Source organism: Triturus cristatus, chromosome 3_1 (genome assembly GCF_964204655.1).
Source record: "Triturus cristatus chromosome 3_1, aTriCri1.1, whole genome shotgun sequence".
NCBI lineage: Eukaryota > Metazoa > Chordata > Amphibia > Caudata > Salamandridae > Triturus > Triturus cristatus.
In genome coordinates, this window is record NC_140583.1 from 915,231,025 (window position 1) to 915,252,862 (window position 21,838).

Consider the following 21,838-nt stretch of genomic DNA (forward strand, 5'->3'; position numbering starts at 1 on the left):
ACTTTCTAGTGCAAATCTTTGCTGCCGATGTCTCCTAAAATGGCCTAACAATGATTATCACAGTGCAGATTCTGTCCTCGTGACTTACCAGAGGGGTAACCAACAATAAAACCCTTGTCTACTATAGTAAATTGTGAGATTCCATGCAACATAATACCTCCCAGCAGATTTTAATAGAGTAGTGGCAAACCACCCTTAAAAGCCTATTGACATTAGCATATACTATGTACAATAGATATGTCATGTCAGCTAACTTTATCCTAACGTTTCATTATAAACAGATTTCGTTTATAGCCTTGGTCATTGACTTGCCACCACATCCAACAAAACCCTGCCCTATTGTGCATAAGTTAACATGCATGGCAACCAATCAGAGAAGAACAAACATCATAATTATCTAATTAGCAAGGCGAAGGAGTTTAATAGTGTCATAGTTGCATTTGTGTGACCTTAAAGGGCAGGCTCTGTCCATCACAGCAGTAGGTGTTGAAAGGTCAAACGCAAGAGCTTTGTTGGATAAAGAGGCTGTGTGAAGCAGCTGGATAAACAAACAATCATAGTTGCCTGCAGTAGAAGCACTCTTTCTATGAAAGCACACTGCTTTTGACAAATCAAAAGCTGTGCGGAGAAGGACCAACATATTGGTGGAGCCACAGTCCCTTTCTGTAGTACTGAAAGCTCTTTTTTTGATCACATTAAGTCTGGCAACACCTCCTCTATCAAGCCAGACCTACAAACAAGTGTAGATTGTTTGGTTGTTCCAGCTAGCAGTACTCAATGCCTGATTCGTTAAAAAGTGTAACTTGTGATAAAAGGAGCACTTCACAGATAAGTAAAGTGCTCCTTCACACCCAGGAAACCAGCATGCCAAATCAACCCTTGAAATGAATCTTCACAAACAACCACTTCCGCCAAGAAAATGTGTGTCATGTAAAACAAAAGTGTTAGATTTATCCGCGTAAATACTATTGCCTTTAATGGAAAGATACTTGTTATGTTTGGGGGAGTATGGCCACTGCAAATGAGTTGAGTATGGATGCTTTCTACTAGTATACCAGAGTGGCAGTTGCCTAAATTAACCACTTGTGAAAATAGCTTAAACCATTTCCTTGGCCTTATAAAACCATTACTCTCTTAAGTTGCCCTTGAAGTGTATTATAATTTAGATGTATATGTTTGACTTTGCTGCAACGAATAATGTTTTGTTTCGAGGCACTTTACTTCCTCACCTCAGTCCTAACAAAAAGCAATATGAATACATCAGGCATTTTAAACAGCCTGATGTGGTCCTGAGAAGTTTTGGGTGAGCCTTACAGATGACTGGATTGACATAATTCTGACATTGGGATCAATATCCACAGCATCTTCACAGCACACTTTACGACATTGCCCTAGGACTGACCATTTAAGTCTCATATGAATTGTTTCAAAGAGAAGTAAATATTTTGTTCCATTTAACCTCACTGATCTTTCTCTACATTTTTTGCAGGCAGAGAGATGTTTATTATGAGAAGTGAACAGCTGAACATGTGCATCAGAGTGGATACCTCTGGAATTGTCCTGGCAAACTGTAGTCAACCTTCTTTGAATATGTTGTGGAAATGGGTCTCTGAAAACCATCTTTTTAACTACGGCACCAACCAGTGCTTGGGACTCAATGTCCGTGATAAAGAACAGCCCTTGAGGATGTCTGAATGTGACAATACCCAAGTCACCTTTCTGTGGGACTGTCATGATAATGAGTTGATTAGTCGATCCAACTACAGATTGGTGGCAGAGAATGGACAAGTTGTGGCTCGTAGACTGTCCCACAAGTGGAAGCATTTCACAACGCAGGATGATGATCTCTGTGTTCACCTCTTCCAAGGTAACTAACACCACATGCATTTCCTTTGAAGAGGGAGAAGTGTGATGCAATTGGTTTTCGGGTCAAACCTATCAAATAATAATCTGAAAGTGTAAATTTAATATTTTAAGTTTTTAGAACCATAATAGTTATGTGATATTTACGTTTAGAACTATTATTTTAAATCTTCATACTCTAAAAGATGTATCAGAACCTATATAAAAAATGATTTATTAATCTTCTTTCTATACCAATGTGTTCTTTTATGTTTTGTATTTCAAGTTTGATATCTTGTCTGTACCTTGTTCACTATTTTAATAGGCATAGAAGCTAACTGCTTTTGAGAATCCACATAGATGTGTTAAATTAATTGTGTTAAATGTTGATGCTTTCCAGGCAGTGTATCAAGCTGTTGTAGGAGAATTACAGAATCATAAAAATCTAGTATTTGTATGGTTTCCCATACAGAATGCTGTTAGTGCCCAATCTCCTGTGATTTGCTAGAGTACTCTCAGCATTCCTGTGTGTGGTAAGTCAAGTGGCAAGCTTTGTTGTCAGTTTTATTATAACGTCACCTTCTCTATTCAGGGAAAATTGTTTCATACACGGTACAACAAGAAGGGACAAGAGGTGTTGAGCTGTAGAATTGCTTTGCAATTGACTTAGAGAAAGAGGTATGCAAGCATCATGGCACAGAAATGTACTTTATATCTCCTACACATTAATTAATTTTATCTTCATTTCAGTAGCGGAAAAACTGGTGCTCTTTTACACAGAGCACTTTGAGGCAGCATTCCCTGTATCAGTGTATGACTTGTGATGGTACTATGTCTTAATTTTCAAAACATAACTCTCCTCCTTTTATACTGATTTATTATAGCCATCAGATAGAATAACTGTCTGCAAATAGTTGGGCATGGTGAAAGAATTAAAAGAAATTTGTGTAGAGGCTGCAAATTGCAAATACATTTAACTCACATCAAAGTAGGAACACAAAAATAAGAAATCATAAACTCCAAATGTATGTTTTACACATAAACAGAACTCAAATGATTGTGTATTAAAAGGATCAGATGGTGTTTTGTCAGGACCTAAACTGAGAAAATCTAGTCCTCACTTTCCCATAAAAAGTGACTCAGTAGAGCAAATGAAAGCAACATTTGTTAAACCCTTTAAAAATGCAGTTACTGGCATATCCTTTGCAGGGTAACAGAGTATTTCAAAGGACCATGTAAGGGATCACTTAAGCACTTAGACCCCTCCATGAAAATCATCCCTGATATTTACAGTTACCAATCTATTATGTCATATGTTTTTGGGGGCTAGAGGCTGTAAATCCATAAGTCTCCCTCCCAAACTTGACTCTTTTAACCTTAATCACTCCTGCCCACTTTCTAGAAGTAGGAGATCCTGAACCCTACAGAGCCTAGAGACTCCCCATGAGTAGTATGCACACTGAATATTGATGCTAGAATATTGAGGTTTAGAAATATTGAGGTCAAAATATTGAATCCAAAATATTGAAAGGTAAGTAGGTATAGATTTTCTATACCTAACTCCTCATATATGTACCGTCAACGATATATACATATATGTATATATATATGTATAAATTACCTACTGGCGGTCGCCAGTAGGTAGTTATAGTTAGGACCACGTTTCCATAGGAAATCCGCAACATTCTATTTGGAATAACTTTTGCGCCGGTCGACGAATCCTCGCGAAATTTTCAAAATAGGTGGGGCGCTATGCTCCGCTCCTTCCCTGAAAGCCTCGGGGGGATTCGTCAAGTGGGGGCTGAGAAAAAAGGGGGGTCCCAAAACGCGTTTTTCCCATGCATTTTTCCATAGGACCTTTAGACACAGCTACAGCCCGAACGGCTGAACAGAGTTACTTGAAATTTGGCAGAGAGGTAGTCCTCAGGTCAAGGAAGTGCCTTTTGTAGGTGTGGTGTAAATCTGTTCAGTAGTTCCTGAGAAAATAGCATTTAAATCAATATATATATCTGTGGCAGCTTACGGTGCGCTTACCGTGCGCTTACCGTGCGCTTACCGTACGCGTACGGTGACGTGCGCGAGCGCGATTCTGATTCGCTGTTAGATCTTAGTAAACATTCGAATCGGTCGAAACCAGGAAGCGGCGGCCGCCATTTCGTGTGTTTCACTCAGAAAAAAAAAGGGTGAAAACTTGAAAAGGGGGCAAGGAAGAGAGTTACAGACCCCCTAACATTTGAAAGGGGGTCAAAGAAGGACAGAAAAGTACAAAAAAAACATTTATTAATTTTTTTAAAAAATCGCGGGGTACGCGTACGGTAAGCTTACGGTGAGCTTACCGTACGCGTACGGTAGAAAATAAAAAATAAAAAAAGAAATAAAATTCAGATTTAAGTGTTTAGATATTAGGGGGCTCTAAAAAGAGCCGTTGTGTTTATGAAGTGATTTGATTTTTTAGTGGTACCTACAAGTAAGTACCGATGCAGAGTCTAAGGTTCAAGAGGAAGACTCTGTTCCCTTCATCAGTGAAGTGTACACCATCTCCTCTATAAATGTCTTGCATGTAGTAACGCAAGTTGTTGTGGTAAATGGAACCCATACCATAGTCTCGGAGGAAAGCAGAAACAGATTTGTTGACGTGCTTTCTTGCTTTGTCAATCTGCGGGCAAAAATGATTGGACCAGTTCCATTTTTGCCTTTGGCATATGTTAGAATATACAAAGGCAGTTTTAGGGAAAAGTGAAAACAGTTGTGCAAAGGTCTCCTTCATAAGCATTTCCAGACCTACCCCAGTCAAAGTGCCTAGGTCATTGCCACCACAGTGCACTATTATGAGGTCAGGGTGTTGGATTTGCATGAAGGATTTCACCAATGGCATCAATTGGTGCCACTTTAACCCTCTTTGACCAATCCATTTAATGTCTACATTTGGCAAAGCAAGGTCTCTCACCATACCTGTTTTCTCTGCATACTTTTCACTCCAGAAGACATAGCTGTGCCCTACAATCCACACTGTGAACATCTTAAAAGGAGAACTGGATGCACTCAGGAGGTGTCTTTCAGTAGAATGGGAAAAAAAATGAAAGACAGTTTGGAAATGGAGGCATACATATTTTTTTTTAAAAAAAGAAGAACTGATTGGCTGTTTCATACCATTCTACACTAAAAACTAGGCTATATGTATAAATTCATAGAAGCATGTTTTGTATTGGTACAGAAAAATGTGTTATCAAAGAACAGTACTATGGATTTGCTGTTAGGTTTGAAAAGTCAAGCACTCCTGCTCTTTGGAAATGAAACATTGTGTGGTGAACTTCTGACCTAACTCTACACAGCAGTGTTTCAAGAGCTGTTGCTATGGTAGCAGGCAGAAGTCAAGTTGGGGGAAGGGTACTAGGCTGAAGTCAAGTTGGGGGAAGGGTACTTTTGGAAAAGGGTTGGTTTTCAACCAATACAAATGTGTGATTACATTTGAAAAAAAGGGGGAAGCACTGAGATTTGAAATTAACATGTATATGTGTGGAAAAAGAGAGGGAAACATTGCCATTATCTGGTTCTGCTGAGAGGAGAGAGGTGTACAGAACAGAGATCCTGGCTCTGATAATCTGCTGTTTGAGTGCCACATTTCTTTCACAACTAACTAATTTTAAAGGTGAGTTATGAGTTTGAGAGGGGATGTATATGGTAAAATAAGAAATGAATAATAGAATTGGAATTCCTTTTGTTGAAGTTGTGTTTATCGTTTTGTGTTTTGGGAGAAATTTAAATGTGAGGAACATGTAAAATAATATGGACTATGTTTTCACCATAAAATAAGGTGTATTGTTATAAATGAGGAATACTTTTAGGGTTTGAGGTTCCAGTCAGTAATGCAAATACATTCAGCATCACTAAGGCTGGTTGCCTTTGCTGGAGTGTAGTCAGTCACCCAGGTTACACATGTTTCTGGTCTGAAAAAGCTGTTTGGACATGTGCTTTTTTAAGAATCTGAAAAGTGGATTAAAAATGTGTCAGATTGTAAAAGTACTTATCACTTGCAAAAAAAAAGAGTAGTAAGTGTGCTTTCCAATTGGCAAAGAAATTTCGTTTTCTGAGTAATATGAAACCATGACTCTGTGTGCAAAGAGGAATTATAGACAGAGATTTATTGCGTATTACTCTGGTAATTTTACATTTGCATTAGATGGAAAGGGGGAGCTATTTTTTTCTGCAGAAGCAGACTCTTAGCACACACCCAGCTGCTTATCCTGTGGAATCATGCACAGTATTCACAAGCGAGTGGGGTTTGAGGTTGCAGTCAGTAATGCGAATACATTCAGCATCACTAAGGCTGGTTGCCCTTGCTGGAGTGTAGTCAGTCACCCAGGTTACACATGTTTCTGGTCTGAAAAAGCTGTTTGGACATGTGCTTTTTTAAGAATCTGAAAAGTGGATTAAAAATGTGTCAGATTGTAAAAGTACTTATCACTTGCAAAAAAAAGAGTAGTAAGTGTGCTTTCGAATTGGCAAAGAAATCTCGTTTTCTGAGTAATATGAAACCATGACTCTGTGTGCAAAGAGGAATTATAGACAGAGATTTATTGCGTATTACTCTGGTAATTTTACATTTGCATTAGATGGAAAGGGGGAGCTATTTTTTTCTGCAGAAGCAGACTCTTAGCACACACCCAGCTGCATATCCTGTGGAATCATGCACAGTATTCACAAGCGAGTGGGGTTTGAGGTTGCAGTCAGTAATGCGAATACATTCAGCATCACTAAGGCTGGTTGCCCTTGCTGGAGTGTAGTCAGTCACCCAGGTTACACATGTTGCTGGTCTGAAAAAGCTGTTTGGACATGTGCATTTTAAAGAATCTGAAAAGTGGATTAAAAATGTGTCAGATTGTAAAAGTACTTATCACTTGCAAAAAAAAAGAGTAGTAAGTGTGCTTTCAAATTGGCAAAGAAATTTCGTTTTCTGACTAATATGAAACCATGACTCTGTGTGCAAAGAGGAATTACAGACAGAGATTTATAGCGTATTGATCTGGTAATTTTACATTTGCATTAGATGGAAAGGGGGAGCTATTTTTTTCTGCAGAAGCAGACTCTTAGCACACACCCAGCTGCTTATCCTGTGGAATCATGCACAGTATTCACAAGCGAGTGGGGTTTGAGGTTGCAGTCAGTAATGCGAATACATTCAGCATCACTAAGGCTGGTTGCCCTTGCTGGAGTGTAGTCAGTCACCCAGGTTACACATGTTGCTGGTCTGTAAAAGCTGTTTGGACATGTGCATTTTAAAGAATCTGAAAAGTGGATTAAAAATGTGTCAGATTGTAAAAGTACTTATCACTTGCAAAAAAAAAGAGTAGTAAGTGTGCTTTCAAATTGGCAAAGAAATTTCGTTTTCTGACTAATATGAAACCATGACTCTGTGTGCAAAGAGGAATTACAGACAGAGATTTATTGCGTATTGATCTGGTAATTTTACAGTTGCATTAGATGGAAAGGGGGAGCTATTTTTTTCTGCAGAAGCAGACTCTTAGCACACACCCAGCTGCTTATCCTGTGGAATCATGCACAGTATTCACAAGCGAGTGGGGTTTGAGGTTGCAGTCAGTAATGCGAATACATTCAGCATCACTAAGGCTGGTTGCCCTTGCTGGAGTGTAGGCAGTCACCCAGGTTACACATGTTGCTGGTCTAAAAAAGCTGTTTGGACATGTGCATTTTAAAGAATCTGAAAAGTGGATTAAAAATGTGTCAGATTGTAAAAGTACTTATCACTTGCAAAAAAAAAGAGTAGTAAGTGTGCTTTCAAATTGGCAAAGAAATTTCGTTTTCTGACTAATATGAAACCATGACTGTGTGCAAAGAGGAATTACAGACAGAGATTTATTGCGTATTGATCTGGTAATTTTACAGTTGCATTAGTAGGAAAGGGGGAGCTATTTTTTTCTGCAGAAGCAGACTCTTAGCACACACCCAGCTGCTTATCCTGTGGAATCATGCACAGTATTCACAAGCGAGTGGGGTTTGAGGTTGCAGTCAGTAATGCAAATACATTCAGCATCATTAAGGCTGGTTGCCCTTGCTGGAGTGTAGTCAGTCACCCAGGTTACACATGTTTCTGGTCTGAAAAAGCTGTTTGGACATGTGCTTTTTAAAGAATCTGAAAAGTGGATTAAAAATGTGTCAGATTGTAAAAGTACTTATCACTTGCCAAAAAAAAGAGTAGTAAGTGTGCTTTCAAATTGGCAAAGAAATTTCGTTTTCTGACTAATATGAAACCATGACTCTGTATGCAAAGAGGAATTTCAGACAGAGATTTATTGCGTATTGATCTGGTAATTTTACAGTTGCATTAGATGGAAAGGGGGAGCTATTTTTTTCTGCAGAAGCAGACTCTTAGCACACACCCAGCTGCTTATCCTGTGGAATCATGCACAGTATTCACAAGCGAGTGGGGTTTGAGGTTGCAGTCAGTAATGCGAATACATTCAGCATCACTAAGGCTGGTTGCCCTTGCTGGAGTGTAGTCAGTCACCCAGGTTACACATGTTGCTGGTCTGAAAAAGCTGTTTGGACATGTGCATTTTAAAGAATCTGAAAAGTGGATTAAAAATGTGTCAGATTGTAAAAGTACTTATCACTTGCAAAAAAAAAGAGTAGTAAGTGTGCTTTCAAATTGGAAAAGAAATTTAGTTTTCTGCCTAATTTCAAACCATGACTCTGTGTGCAAAGAGGAATTGTTTTGAGATATTTAATTTGTGAAGGTGTTATTGTGATTTTCACTTGTAGAAAAGGGGTACATAGTATTTTAAGATTTGAAAAGATCATAAAAAATTTAGTAATATATTTAAATAAAATAAAGGAATTTTTTTCAGTTTTTTTCAGGTATTGCTGAAGAGCAGTGAACAAAATTTAAGATGCCTACAAAATCCAGACTAAGGAAAAACCACAAAACAAAACTATATTTGAAGACAACTGGAGGACCTAAGATAGTTGGAGATGCTCATGTTGGGAAAAAGAGAAAGTCTTCTGGTAAGCAGACAAAAGATTTTTTAAAGAACATCTTCAAAAAAAGGAAAAATTTACAAAATGTCTGTACTAGAAAGAATGTATTAAATAGTAAACAACAGGAAAAAATTGAGCATTTAGTTAATGCAAATATACCTTCGGAAACAAAAAAGATTAAATTAAAAAGAAAAACAGCGTTTAAAGAGATACGTAGAAAAATGTTTCAGAGAAGAGTTATGTCCAATTTGATAAAGGATGTGAAGAAATATAAGCAAAAGGCAAAATTTTATAAGAGAAAAAAAGAAATTCAAGCCAGTGCAGCAAAGGCATTAGAATTAAAAAGGAAACTATTCATTTTAATTTTGAATAGGATGCGTACATTAGATAAAATGGTTAATGTACTGAAATCACAAAGCAAAAGGAAAAGAGTAGTGAAAAGAACAAACTTTTGTAAAGTGTTTTTAGGAGAATGGATGCATAGTTCAAGTAGTGAACCTTTTTTTAATGAAGAGAGTTATTTTCAAAGTAATAGTTTGCTGCATGCAGTTGACACCAGAGGTCGTGCTTATGAAGTGAAAAATGGTTGTATGATGGAGAAGGAGAAAATGGTTCCAAGAGATGAGGTACAAGTGATGGCGGATGAGGCTATGGGGAGACGTCCTAAAGCCCCAGTGTACACTTGGAATTGTAGTAGTATTTGCACTGTGCGTCAGGAATCTAATGATAAATTTCGTGAGTTTCTAAGAGAATATAGTAAAAAGAGTGTAAAACAGAAGATTAAGGTGCTTCAAGGACTAGATCCGTGCAGAGTGAGAGAGAATACTGGTTTGCAGGGTCATTCTCTGGCTTGTCTATCTAGAAAAGTGTGTAAAAGTGTATTTCATCATTTTAGGATGCTGGCTGTTCATCATACTGAAATGAGAAAGTTTGTGAGACGGTTGTATTTTGCTAAAAGTCCAGCTATAAAGTTAGATGAATTGAATAGGGCTCTGTTCCGTGGATCGGTATCAGATGTAGAGAAGGTTACTGATGAAATTCAGTTTTGTTACTTTGGTCCTGAACAAGACAGTGCAGAAAAGGAGACAGTAAATGAGGAAGAAGTGGAAGAGAATGTAGAACCCTCTGTAAGTAAGACATTTAATGATCACATAACAAAATTTGCAATAATCTCTAATGAAAGACCAAATATTACTTGTATTTGTTGCCGCAGAACTCATTATAGAAAACAAACCAGGAATGTTGATCTCTACAGAAAAAGTGAAAATGAAGATAATTATAAGTGGAAGGATTTTGCCACATATATATTTCTTGAAAATTGTTTTGAATTGGGTGAAGATCAGCGTATTTGTAAATACTGTTACAACAAGTTAGAGGAAAATAGAATGCCGACCAGAGCTGTACATAATAATTTAGAATTGGATGTTATTCCTGCCGAACTTTCTGAATTAAATACATATGAGTCTATACTTATTCAATGTGTTCATTCGTTCCAGACCATAGTACGTATGGAGCCCAAAACTGGTAAATTACCTCCTTCAGATTTACTGAGAGGTTTAAAAGGTAGAGTGGTGTATTTGCCCTTGGATTTGAAAAAAAATATGGAAACTATTGATGCAGATACTTTGGAAACTGAACCATTAGTTATTCTGGTTAATGGTGTACCGACAAAGAATAAGACGATTTGGCAGGAGCTGGTAGATGTACGGAAAGTACAAAGAGCAAATTTGTATTTGAAAAGAAATAATAAATGGTATGAATCAATTTATATAGAAGAAGAAGAAGAAGATTTACAAGAAGACACAGAAACACCAACTGGACAAATTGAAAAAGTGGACAAGTCAAAGGAAGAAGAAATTTATGAACATTTTAGCATACATCCTCTTCATTTAAAAGAAGTTATGGGAGACAATATTGATCTGTTTCAGATGAAGAAAGCAAAAGGAACTCCCGTGAGTGTATGGGAGGAGAGCTTGGAAGCTCGATGTTTTCCCCAGCTGTTTCCTACAGGAAAAGGAGGACGATACGATGAACGTCCAGAACAGATTCCAGCTTCTGAGTATCGAACTACAAGACTATATGCAGAAGATCCCAGATTTCGACAAAGTATTCCTTATTTGTTCCATCTTTTATTTGAAAGCGACTTGTCTGCATTATCATATGCAGTAAATCACATTTTAAAAAGTGGAGTACATTTACAAAATGTGTCTGCTAAGGATTTTATGGAGAAAGTGCAGCACCCAGATGATCATTTGGAAACACAACTGATCAATCTGATGGCTTGTCAGCGTGGGACAAATTAATATTGGTACCGATGCCATGGTGAATTAAAATGCATGTTACGGAATTTAGGAACACCAACATGGTTCCTTACCCTAAGCTGTGCTGAGTACGCTTGGGATGATTTACTGGATTTTCTACGAGAGGCAAATTCAAACATTAAAAACATCGAATACAAGACAGCAGGAGAACTGTGCTCATTGGATCCGGTTAATGTTTGCAGATATTTCAATCATAGATTTGAGGCTATGATGTCCTTCATCTGCAATAAAAAAAATCCACCTCTTGGAGAAGTAGTGGATTTCTTTTGGAGAAAAGAGTACCAGGCAAGAGGTGCTCCTCATATTCATATGCTGTTGTGGATCAAGGATGCCCCAAAATTTGGAACAGATACTGATGAAGCAGTGTTATCTTTCATTGAAGAATATGCAACATGTGCTATACCAAAAAGCACAGAAGAGAAAAAGTTAAAGGAGCAAGTTTTACGTTTTCAAAGTCATCGGTGTGGAAAATACTGTCGACGGAAATACAAGAGCAAAGATAAATACTACACTAAATGTCGATTTGGATTTCCTAGACCTGTTCTTTCAAATGGAAGAGTAAACAGTTTTATGTCATCTGTGAGACATACTATTACAAGAAAATCACCAAAGAATACCTACAACCTTAAAAGAAAAGAAGAATCAAAAAATATAAATGACTACAACCCAGTCATTTTATCCATGTGGAATGCTAACATGGATATACAGTATGTAGCTGACAATTCCATTGCTGTTGCTCGATATGTAACGTCTTACATTACTAAATCAGAAAAAACTGAATTGAAAGAAATGTGGGAAGAGATTTCTCACGAGAAGACTGTCAGTAAGAAGCTGTACAGTTTCAGTTTAAAGATGTCATCGCATCGAGAAATTGGATCCTACGAATGTTCAGATAGGTTATCTTCTGCAAGTCTCTACTCGAAATCAAGAAGAATAATTTGGGCAAGTTTAGGCCTTGCAGCAATGAGAAATCGGGTACTGAAATCTGTTGGAGAAATTTGGCCGAGAATGACCCAGAAAGTACAGATATTTTGAAATCAAACATGTTGGACACATATTATCCCAAGAGAAGTCATCATCTAGAGAACATGTGTCTCTATGAAGTGCTGCAGAACTACATTTATTCACGGAAAGCCACAGAAGACATCAACAATGGAAAATATAAAGTCATTGGTGAGGAAGGATGTTTGGTGAAGCAAACAAAAGGAAGTTTGATAAATCACAGGAAGCTGAGTTGCGACACTACTGACAAAAAGGAATTTTACTACTTGGCTCTTTTACAGCTGTTTAAACCATGGCGTACAGAGGATGAACTACTGGGAGAATTTCAAAGCTATGAAGATTCATTTAATGCTTGCAAAGACACCATACAATGCAGTACATTCACAAATTATGTGCAAATGTTAAATGAAGAAATTGAACAGGAAACTACAATTGCAGCTGAAGTAGCTAGAGACAGTTCTCAAGACAGCCAAAGTTCAGGAACACTCAGTCAAGATCCCCTAGGACAACCAATCGTTGAAAATGAAGCTGCAATAGCCGTGAATGAAGTGGAAACGGCTATGAATCAAGCTCAAGAAGAATTTATAGACTTACCAAATTTGGAAAGACAACTGAATGAAGAGCAGCAACAAATTTATGAAGAGATCAGAAACAAAATTGATCACGGATTACTACATGAAAAAAAAGAGTGCTCATGCACATCATTTCATCCAATCAGGATGTATGTAAGCGGACAAGCTGGAACGGGAAAAAGTTTCTTAATAAAAGTCATCAGAAGCTACCTACAGCAAAAAACGGACTCAACTTTGTCTTGTGTGGTTACTGCTCCAACTGGGTTAGCAGCATATAACATAAAAGGAATCACCTTACATCGTTTGCTAATGTTACCAGTGGAGCATGAGAACAAACTACAATACCACAAGCTAACTGGAGAAGCATGCTTGGAAGTTTCAAGAGTGTTGAAGAAGATGCAAGTTCTCATTATTGATGAGGTGAGCATGGTATCAAACTTAATGCTTGCCTTTGTGCATTTACGAATGCAGCAAATTCTAAGGACAGACTATGACGTGTTATTTGGTGGAAAACATGTCATAGTTTTTGGGGATCTTCTACAGCTTACTCCAGTTAAAGGACAACCAGTGTTTAATACTGTGACACATGAAGACACAAAGAAGTCATTGGGAAGCATTGGTAATGCAAATATTTGGTCCTTCTTTGAGTACAAGGAATTTACTACTAATATGAGGCAAGCAAACGATGAAGAATATGGAAGTATTCTGAAAGATATCAGAATTGGACTACTCACTGAAGCTGGCACGAAAGCATTACAGAGTCGGTTGCTACATAATTTATTTCCAAAGGAAGAAATAGTTGCAGAGAAGATATACAAGAACATTGCAGAAAAGAAAAGTGTCATCTGCTTAATGCCAACTCTACGTGAATGCTCAATATTCAATGAGGAGCTTTTGAAATTGGAAAAGGAAGATATCAGAAAATTGGAAGCAGTGGACAAAATTCAGGATGGAAGAATTACTATCACATTAACAGGCAAACTGAAAAATAAATTGGATTCACTAGAGAAGAACATTTCCAAAACTGCTGGATTAGAAAAAAATCTATATGTTTTCATGAATTGTAGAGTATTTTTAAGGAGAAATTTGGATGTTGAAAAAGGTTTAGTTAATGGAGCTATGGGAAGAGTTGTGGGTTTTATTAATTATCAGAAAAAAGATGGAATTGAATGTTTAAAAATAAAATTTGATCAGATAGAAGAAGTTATAGACATTTGTCGTTGTACAGTTCGTTTCATGCTTGTGAAAGACTTATATGTACAAAGGAAACAGTTTCCATTTTCTCTAGCATATGCTGTAACTATTCACAAGTCTCAAGGATTAACTGTAGATTGTGCATTTGTAAACATTGGTTCAACTGTGTTCAAAGAAGGTATGGCTTATGTAGCTTTGTCACGAGTGAAAACATTATCTGGTTTATTCATGATAGACTTTGATGATTCAAAAGTTAGTGCTGATACAAACTGTGTAAAGGAGTATAATAGATTAAGAAGAACCTATGCTCCTCATTTAGGTCAGTATCCTGTGTTAGAGAAACGTGCAGTTTCTCGTAAAAGGAGAATTGAGAATATCTGTAATGAGGATGTAGAGAGGAGGAAAAAAAAGAGGAGTGATGTAATTGCAAGCAAAAAGAAAAAGGAAAATGAAGAAGAGGTTGTAGGATGTCATTTTGAAAATAGCTCTGGTGTCAACTGCTACGCTAATGTAGTGCTGAATGTTGCATTTTATCTGGAAAGTTTGCAAGAGCAGATAATAGTAAATCAGAGAAAAAGATTCTGTTCTGAGTTGAGTCTCCTTTTTCAAAAGCTGAGTAATGATAAAACTCAAATAGAAAGTGCAACTGAAATTAGAAAACTTTTAGATGTATGTTCAGGACGAACACAGTTTTCTCAAAATGTACAGCAAGACGCACAGGAATTCTTGATGTATTTTCTTCAGGTACTGGAAGAAGAAGGGGTGCCAATTGAAAATATGTTTGGTGTTTCTTATAAATGGGAACATAGTTGTGAAAACTGTTACAATACATGTGGCTCTAATGTTGATTCTGAAAGGTTTATTTATTTAACATTGCCAGACAGTAAAACAGTCACTTTTGCTAAATTAGTTAAAGATGCTAATCATAGCATTGAATGCGGTGAGTGTAAATCTGACATGTTTTCAACGTTAATTTTAAAGGAATACGGACAGTATGTAATTTTAATGATGCAACGATGTAGAGCTGATGGTTCAAAATTGGATACTTTAATAAAGAAGTTTATAGGACAGCAATTATCAATTTCAGGAAAAACTTTTGTAACAGTTGCAATAATTTTCCATGAAGGACCTACTGTTACTTCTGGACATTACACAGTTTATCTTAAATGTGAAAAAGGCTGGTCACTGTGTAATGATTCCAAATTGATTTTCAAGCAACGTTTGCCTTTTGATTTAGCAAATTCCTATCTAATCTTCCTGAAACCTAAATTTTAGAGAGACTTGGCAAGATCTGTACAAAACAATTTTACCATTTTATTTGATTACCATTGGAATTTTCATCAAAAAAGATTTTTAAAATTACCATTTGGCCTAATGGAAAGGTAACCAATTGCAATGTGGACTTATTTAATTCCTAATGAATCTTTCGGAAACCAAAAATTTAGAGAAAATCGGTAACATCTGTACAATTTAAATTTTTGAATTTTATTGGATTACCATTGGAAATTTATTCAAAAAAGATTTTTAAAATTACTATTTGGCCATAAGGAAAGGTAACCAATTGTATTGTGGACTTATTTCATTATTAATTAATCTTTCGGAAACCAAAATGTTAGAGAGAATCTGTAACATCTGTACAATTTAAATTTTGGAATTTAATTGGATTACCATTGGAAATTTAATCAAAAAAGAATTTTAAAATTAATATTTGGCCTAAAGGAAATGTAACCAGATGTATTGTGGAGTTATTTGAGATATATTATTTTTGAGATTATGCTTTTGTAACAAAATTGTCAGACGGTATTTTAAAGAAATAGTTATTGTTATTAGATGATATTTTTTTATAATATTATGCATTTCTATAATGTTATGTTTAAGTAAAAAGAGATTCTGGGCTTTTTTAAAACAATCTTTGAGATTGTTATTTTTTTTTTGCCCGCTGTTAAGTGATGAATGCAATTGCTTTCACGATTTATAGTGAAATGCAATATATTCTGAAAACAGCAAAAAAAAGGCAAAAAATGTTTTGGGGAAAATATGTAAATACGTGTACTGTGTGATATAATGATTTTTAAAATATTAATATTTTTTTCTTTTTTTTCAGATTGTGAAAGAAAATTTTCGAAGAAAACCAACCATTTTTTCAAGTAATTTCAATTAAATTTTAATTAAAAATTAAATTGTTGGGTGGGTCAGGTAAGTCAGAAATTAGATGGTCCCTTTCTTCCACTTCTCCTCAAACAGATTTTTAGTATTTAGTTAATAATTCCTCAAGGATCTTGAGATGTGGTAATTGATTTTTAATGTTTAAAAAAAAAAAAAAAAAAAAAATTAAACAAAAAATAAAAAAAAAGTTGAGAGGTAAGGTTGGCTCTTAAAAGAGCCGTTGTGTTCATGCAGGGACAGAGGAAAGGAAGAATGGGAACATTAGCTGGTATGACAAATGTGCTGGTCTATTTTGTTGTTAATAAGGGGAAGACTGGTCTCCCTATGAACAATTAGACCATGGCAAAATGAACACCGCATAGTAACCCTCGCAAACCGATGGTTCGTTTCCACAGGATCAGAAAAAGGTGAATCTGCCCCCACAGATGAAGGGCTCTGCTGAGCTTCCGAAGAAGGACTCGGCTGAGCTGCTGTGGATGTGCTTGCTCGACTTACTGAAGGGTTGCCTCTAGTATGTCGTGCATGTGTCCTAGGATGCACATCCTCAAGGTGTCTCAACATAGGTGCCAATTCCGATCCGGTAAAAAAATTCCCCGTCCGACTCGTATCCGGATTTTTTTCCGTCCGAATCGTCAAAGTAGCGTACAAACTGCCAAGTACGATTCGAACGGAAAAAAGTCCATACGAATCGCATTGGGAAGATTTCCCCACACGTCCTCGGGTCGGGAAAAGTCACCGACACGTCCCCGGGCGAGAAACCCACCGTGCGGAAAAATAAAGTCCGACTGCGCAAGTACGATCCCTCCCGTCCTCCCCATTTCACAACCGTACGCAAAAAACACCGTCCGAACCGAACTCCCATAGCAACCATGGAGACATGTGCCCGCATACGCGCCGAACACCCCACCACCCCCCGCCCGCGTATGTACGCCCCGAACCCCCACCCGTGTATGTACGCACCAAACACCCACCCGTGTATGTACGCCCCCGAACCCCCCCCAGCCGTGTATGTACGCACCGAACCACCAGCCGTGTATGTACGCCCCCGAACCCCCCCCAGCCGTGTATGTACGCACCGAACCACCAGCCGTGTATGTACGCACCTAACACCCACCCCAGCCGTGTATGTACGCACCGAACCACCAGCCGTGTATGTACGCACCAAACACCCACCCGTGTATGTACGCCCCCGAACCCCCCCCCAGCCGTGTATGTACGCACCGAACCACCAGCCGTGTATGTACGCCCCCGAACCCCCCCCAGCCGTGTATGTACGGACCGAACCACCAGCCGTGTATGTACGCACCAAACACCCACCCGTGTATGTACGCCCCCGAACCCCCCCCAGCCGTGTATGTACGCACCGAACCACCAGCCGTGTATGTACGCACCAAACACCCACCCGTGTATGTACGCCCCCGAACCCCCCCCCAGCCGTGTATGTACGCACCGAACCACCAGCCGTGTATGTACGCCCCCGAACCCCCCCCCAGCCGTGTATGTACGCACCGAACCACCAGCCGTGTATGTACGCACCAAACCCCCACCCCAGCCGTGTATGTACGCACCGAACCACCAGCCGTGTATGTACGCACCAAACACCCACCCGTGTATGTACGCCCCCGAATCCCCCCCCCAGCCGTGTATGTACGCACCGAACCACCAGCCGTGTATGTACGCACCAAACACCCACCCGTGTATGTACGCCCCCGAACCCCCCCCAGCCGTGTATGTACGCACCGAACCACCAGCCGTGTATGTACGCCCCCGAACCCCCCCCCAGCCGTGTATGTACGCACCGAACCACCAGCCGTGTATGTACGCACCAAACACCCACCCGTGTATGTACGCCCCCGAACCCCCCCCCAGCCGTGTATGTACGCACCGAACCACCAGCCGTGTATGTACGCCCCCGAACCCCCCCCAGCCGTGTATGTACGGACCGAACCACCAGCCGTGTATGTACGCACCAAACACCCACCCGTGTATGTACGCCCCCGAACCCCCCCCAGCCGTGTATGTACGCACCGAACCACCAGCCGTGTATGTACGCACCAAACACCCACCCGTGTATGTACGCCCCCGAACCCCCCCCCAGCCGTGTATGTACGCACCGAACCACCAGCCGTGTATGTACGCACCAAACACCCACCCGTGTATGTACGCCCCCGAACCCCCCCCAGCCGTGTATGTACGCACCGAACCACCAGCCGTGTATGTACGCCCCCGAACCCCCCCCCAGCCGTGTATGTACGCACCGAACCACCAGCCGTGTATGTACGCACCAAACACCCACCCGTGTATGTACGCCCCCGAACCCCCCCCCAGCCGTGTATGTACGCACCGAACCACCAGCCGTGTATGTACGCCCCCGAACCCCCCCCCAGCCGTGTATGTACGCACCGAACCACCAGCCGTGTATGTACGCACCAAACCCCCACCCCAGCCGTGTATGTACGCACCGAACCACCAGCCGTGTATGTACGCACCAAACACCCACCCGTGTATGTACGCCCCCGAATCCCCCCCCCAGCCGTGTATGTACGCACCGAACCACCAGCCGTGTATGTACGCACCAAACACCCACCCGTGTATGTACGCCCCCGAACCCCCCCCAGCCGTGTATGTACGCACCGAACCACCAGCCGTGTATGTACGCCCCCGAACCCCCCCCCAGCCGTGTATGTACGCACCGAACCACCAGCCGTGTATGTACGCACCAAACCCCCACCCCAGCCGTGTATGTACGCACCGAACCACCAGCCGTGTATGTACGCACCAAACACCCACCCGTGTATGTACGCCCCCGAATCCCCCCCCCAGCCGTGTATGTACGCACCGAACCACCAGCCGTGTATGTACGCCCCCGAACCCCCCCCCAGCCGTGTATGTACGCACCGAACCACCAGCCGTGTATGTACGCACCAAACCCCCACCCCAGCCGTGTATGTACGCACCGAACCACCAGCCGTGTATGTACGCACCAAACACCCACCCGTGTATGTACGCCCCCGAACCCCCCCCAGCCGTGTATGTACGCACCGAACCACCAGCCGTGTATGTACGCACCAAACCCCCACCCCAGCCGTGTATGTACGCACCGAACCACCAGCCGTGTATGTACGCACCAAACACCCACCCGTGTATGTACGCCCCCGAACCCCCCCCCAGCCGTGTATGTACGCACCGAACCACCAGCCGTGTATGTACGCACCGAACCACCAGCCGTGTATGTACGCCCCCGAACCCCCCCCAGCCGTGTATGTACGCACCGAACCACCAGCCGTGTATGTACGCACCAAACCCCCACCCCAGCCGTGTATTTACGCACCTAACCACCACCCCACCAGGGAATGTACGGACCGCACCCCCACCAGTGCATGTACGGACCGTACTGACGCCAAAAAAACACGTACTGAACCCGGACAAACCATATTTACACAAGGAGAGTCAAGTAGAGTTTCCCCACACCACCAAACAGGCCCAACAACCCCACAAACATCACATACACTCACCTGCAACTGCCAAACTGCCAAACAGAGGCCCAAAACTCAATCACTCCTCATAACACACCCACACAAATTTCAAACACAGCCACACCCACAAATGGACCAATAAAAATGGACCACACACACAAACCATGAGCCTTTGCAACAGACCCACTGCTGCCAGAGCCCACAGACGACCCACACCACCATACTTGAACCTCACACTTGCATACCTTCACACAACCACCTACACAAACACCCCCTCATCACATTCACACACACACCTCCACTACCACACCCACACACCCACAGCCATCCACACCCACACCCCCACAACCACACCCCACGCCATGTCCACCACCAAGAATCCAAAGTTCACAAAGGAGGAGCTGGAGATCCTTGTCGACGAAATCCTCAGAGTCGAGCCACAGCTCTTTGGGACATTGGTCAGACAGACCAGCATATCCGAAAAAACCGCCATGTGGCAGAGGATCGTCGATTCTGTGAATGCTGTTGGGACAACCAGAAGGACCAGGCACGAGTGCCAATCCAGGTGGTACGATCTGCGGAGGACGGTCAAGAGGAAGATGACTGACAATCACAACCAGGGGAACATCACTGGAGGAGGGCCGCCCCCCAGACCGGTACTATACCATCCCTGGGAGGAGAAGGTGATGTCCTCGCTGGCGGTGGAGGGACTACACGGACTGCCAGGACTCCCAGACCCTGGTGAGTACACAAACAACTCACCTCACATGGGGGGGATGCCATACACAATCAATCATGCATGCCACCCCCCCCAAGCCACCACCGGACACAACAACACTCCACAAACACACACATGCCACTGGCACCTCCATGCCCCATGCATCAATCAGGGCCATGCCAAGTCACAGGCCACACAAAACACCAACACAACACAGGATGTGGTCGATGCTGGGAGTGGGGGCAGCAAAACTAACATTGAGCAACTCACAAGCACACAACAATGCCCTCAGCCCATATGGCCCAGGGCACAGCCATACAAACTGTGTGTACCCACACAGTACTGTCTTGCCTGCAAATGATGGCTGCCATGCAGGATGCCATGGGTCTGAAGGCACAATTTGCACATAACAGCAGACAATGAAGATGCATCGCTCTGATAGAGTCTCAGCACACACCGCCACAGCAGCAGCCTACACTCAGACACACTGCCCAATGGGTGCCTGGAGAACAGGGACTAACTCACATGAACAAGCCAATGGCCATTCAAAGACCGGCTAACTGTGTGTGCCCAGGAAGCTGGCCTGAGGTGACAGAGAGTGACAAAGAGAGGGAGGGAGAGGGGGAATGAGAGGGAAGGAGACAGAGGGGGGACACAGGGAGACAGACAGAGGGAGGGAGTAGGGTGACAGAGGGAGACCGACAGAGGGAGGGAGGAGGGTGACAGAGGGAGGGAGGAAGGGAGACACAGGGAGACTAAATCACCCTTGGGTGGTGTGGCCATGTCCACTCGTCAGCCGGTGGACTGTGTGCATGCAGACCAGGTCTGGCAGTGCCTCAACCCCCCCTTCCGTAGATGAAGACCGGTCCATGTGTCAATCTGTGCACGAGTCCATCCGTGCTGCAGGCACAGACCTAACCACACACCCAGTATACCCACCCACCGTGTCGGTAAGAACCCTGTCACAAATGCTTCAGTCCCCTACCTGCAACATCAAATTGCCTTGCCAAAACACCATTTGGCCACGTACAGTGCAACACGTAAGGCGCCTCTGCATGGCTCGCTACGCCCGCACACCACACTGCTGACTGTGTACCCAAATAGATGCATCAACTAAGATTGTGTCTCACACATGCGTAAAGCCCTGACAGCTGTGGCCAAGGGACATAGCCATGCACAAGTGCACTGTGAGAGGAATGCAGGACAGATCCAACTACCCAGAGGAAGAGTGCCAAATCAGAAATGCATGCAACATGGATGCCACATGTGACACTGTTAACATTGTCTCTCTCACACACAGGTCAACGTCGACGAACACCCCCCAACACTGGGGGGGAAGTCACACAGGACCAGGCTCCGCGGGATGATGACCCCACCGCCAGCGATGACTCTCACCACTCCGTGGATGACCCAGACCAACCTGGCCCCTCTGGTGTCCAACCACCTGCAGCACCTGCGTCAGGTACAACTGTGCCAACCACCACCCCCATTCCTGCCACATCCCAGGAGACGTCCAGGAGCCCTGCCCGCACACGACCACCCAGCCAGTCT

General features: G+C 41.8%; 1 protein-coding gene across 1 annotated transcript in view; it reads left to right on the forward strand.

Moving 5' to 3' along the window:
* Positions 1 to 21,838, forward strand: part of PLA2R1 (phospholipase A2 receptor 1) — a 946,386-nt gene that overhangs the window by 22,159 nt on the left and 902,389 nt on the right. The window contains exon 2 of the mRNA XM_085645464.1: positions 1,490 to 1,867. Within this exon, the coding sequence (XP_085501590.1) occupies positions 1,490 to 1,867 (378 nt within the window). The remainder of the gene's footprint in view (positions 1 to 1,489; positions 1,868 to 21,838) is intronic.